Source organism: Octopus sinensis, linkage group LG29 (assembly GCF_006345805.1).
Source record: "Octopus sinensis linkage group LG29, ASM634580v1, whole genome shotgun sequence".
Classification (NCBI taxonomy): Eukaryota; Metazoa; Mollusca; class Cephalopoda; order Octopoda; family Octopodidae; genus Octopus; species Octopus sinensis.
In genome coordinates, this window is record NC_043025.1 from 6352989 (window position 1) to 6354785 (window position 1797).

Here is a 1797-nt window from a genome sequence, read left to right on the forward strand (position 1 = left end):
CTCTACCCCCATACTTCCTTGAGTTGAATTGAGCAAGCACTATATGAGAGAGGTTTTCTTTAAGTGTTAGAAATAGTTTTATAAAAAGTTTTTTTAGCTGCTTTTCTAACGAGTTCAGTATGTGGCAAAGTAATTTATTTTACTAAGCCCTTTTATATAATATATATATATATAATATATATATATATATATATATATATATATGTATGTATGTATGTATAAATTATATGTGTGCGTGTGTAAGCTTTTTTCTCAACCATATAGTTCTGGGTTCAATCCCACTGCATGGCACCTCAGAGAGGTTCTCTTCTATTATAGACTCAGTCAGACCAAAGCCTTGTGAGTGTATTTGGCAGACAGAAACCATCGTATATACACACACATATATATACATATATACAAATATACAAATATACAAATATATAGGTGAAGGAGTGGCTGTGTGGTAAGTAGCTTGCTAACCAACCACATGGTTCCGGGTTCAGACCCATTGCATGGCACCTTGGGCAAGTGTCTTCTGCTATAGCCCCGGGCCGACCAATGCCTTGTGAATGGATTTGGTAGACGGAAACTGAAAGAAGCCTGTCGTATATATGTTATATATAAGATGTGTGTGGTGGTGTCTGTGTTTGTCCCACTAGCATTGCTTGACAACGATGCTGGTGTGTGTACGTCCCCATCACTTAGCGGTTCGGCAAAAGAGACCAATAAAATAAGTACTGGGCTTAAAAAGAATAAGTCCCGGGGTCGATTTGCTCGACTAAAGGCGGTGCTCCAGCATGGCCGCAGTCAAATGACTGAAACAAGTAAAATAATAAAAAATACTAGATTGAGGAAAATGTTTGTGTGCCTTGTTCAAATAACGATTTTTTATGTAAGAATTTATTCAAAAACGAGAAAACTATTCTTCAAAATAAAGACCATCATTTTCCATGACCTTCTGCCAACGATCTGTAAGCTTTCGGATTTGTTCAAAGTACCAATCCTTCAGCTTTGAATCGGAAAATTCTTGACAAGCTTCTTCAACTTCATCGAATCACTCAAATCAGCTTTCATAAAGAGCTGCATCGAATCGGACAAGACCGTAGTCAGATGGAGCAATGTGTGGACTAAAGGCTGGATGTGACATAACTTCCACACCATCCAGTTTATCAACCTCGATGCTGGTCTTTCTGGTGGTGTACATCTTTGCGTAAGGCGGCAAGTTGGCAGACAAAGGCAGAAAAAGGCAGCAAGCTGGCAGAAACATTAGCACGCCGGGCGAAATGCTCAGCGGTATTTCGTCCGTCTCCACGTTCTGAGTTTAAATTCCGCCGAGGTCGACTTTGCCTTTCATCCTTTCAGGGTCGATAAATTAAATACCAGTTAAGCACTGGGGTCGATGTAATCGTCTTAATCCGTTCGTCTGTCCTTTAGTTGAGCAAATCGACCCCAGGACTTATTTTTTTGTAAGTAGTACTTATTCTATCGTTCTCTTTTGCCAAACCGCTAAGTTACGGGGGACCGGCTTCTGTACCGGTGGCACGTAAAAAGCACCCACTGCACTCTCGGAGTGGTTGATGTTAGGAAGGGCATCCAGCTGTAGAAACTCTGCCAGATCAAGACTGGAGCCTGGTGCAGCCATCTGGTTCGACAGTCCTCAGTGAAATCGTCCAACCCATGCTAGCATGGAAATCAGATGTCAAATGATGATGATGATGATGATGTATATATATATATATATATACATGATACCCCTTTATCAATTAGCAGTACCCTTATATTTCACTACCCCCATATCTCAACATGGTACCCTGA

The 1797-nt window shown here is 40.6% G+C and overlaps 1 protein-coding gene across 1 annotated transcript in view; it reads right to left on the minus strand.

Annotated features, from left to right (window-relative positions):
* The window catches only part of LOC115226074 (TWiK family of potassium channels protein 7-like), a 24532-nt gene extending 23346 nt beyond the window's left edge, over positions 1 to 1186 (minus strand). Inside the window, exon 1 of the mRNA XM_029797048.2 lies at positions 1051 to 1186. Within this exon, the coding sequence (XP_029652908.2) occupies positions 1051 to 1186 (136 nt within the window). The remainder of the gene's footprint in view (positions 1 to 1050) is intronic.
* Positions 1187 to 1797: the final 611 nt, after the last annotated feature.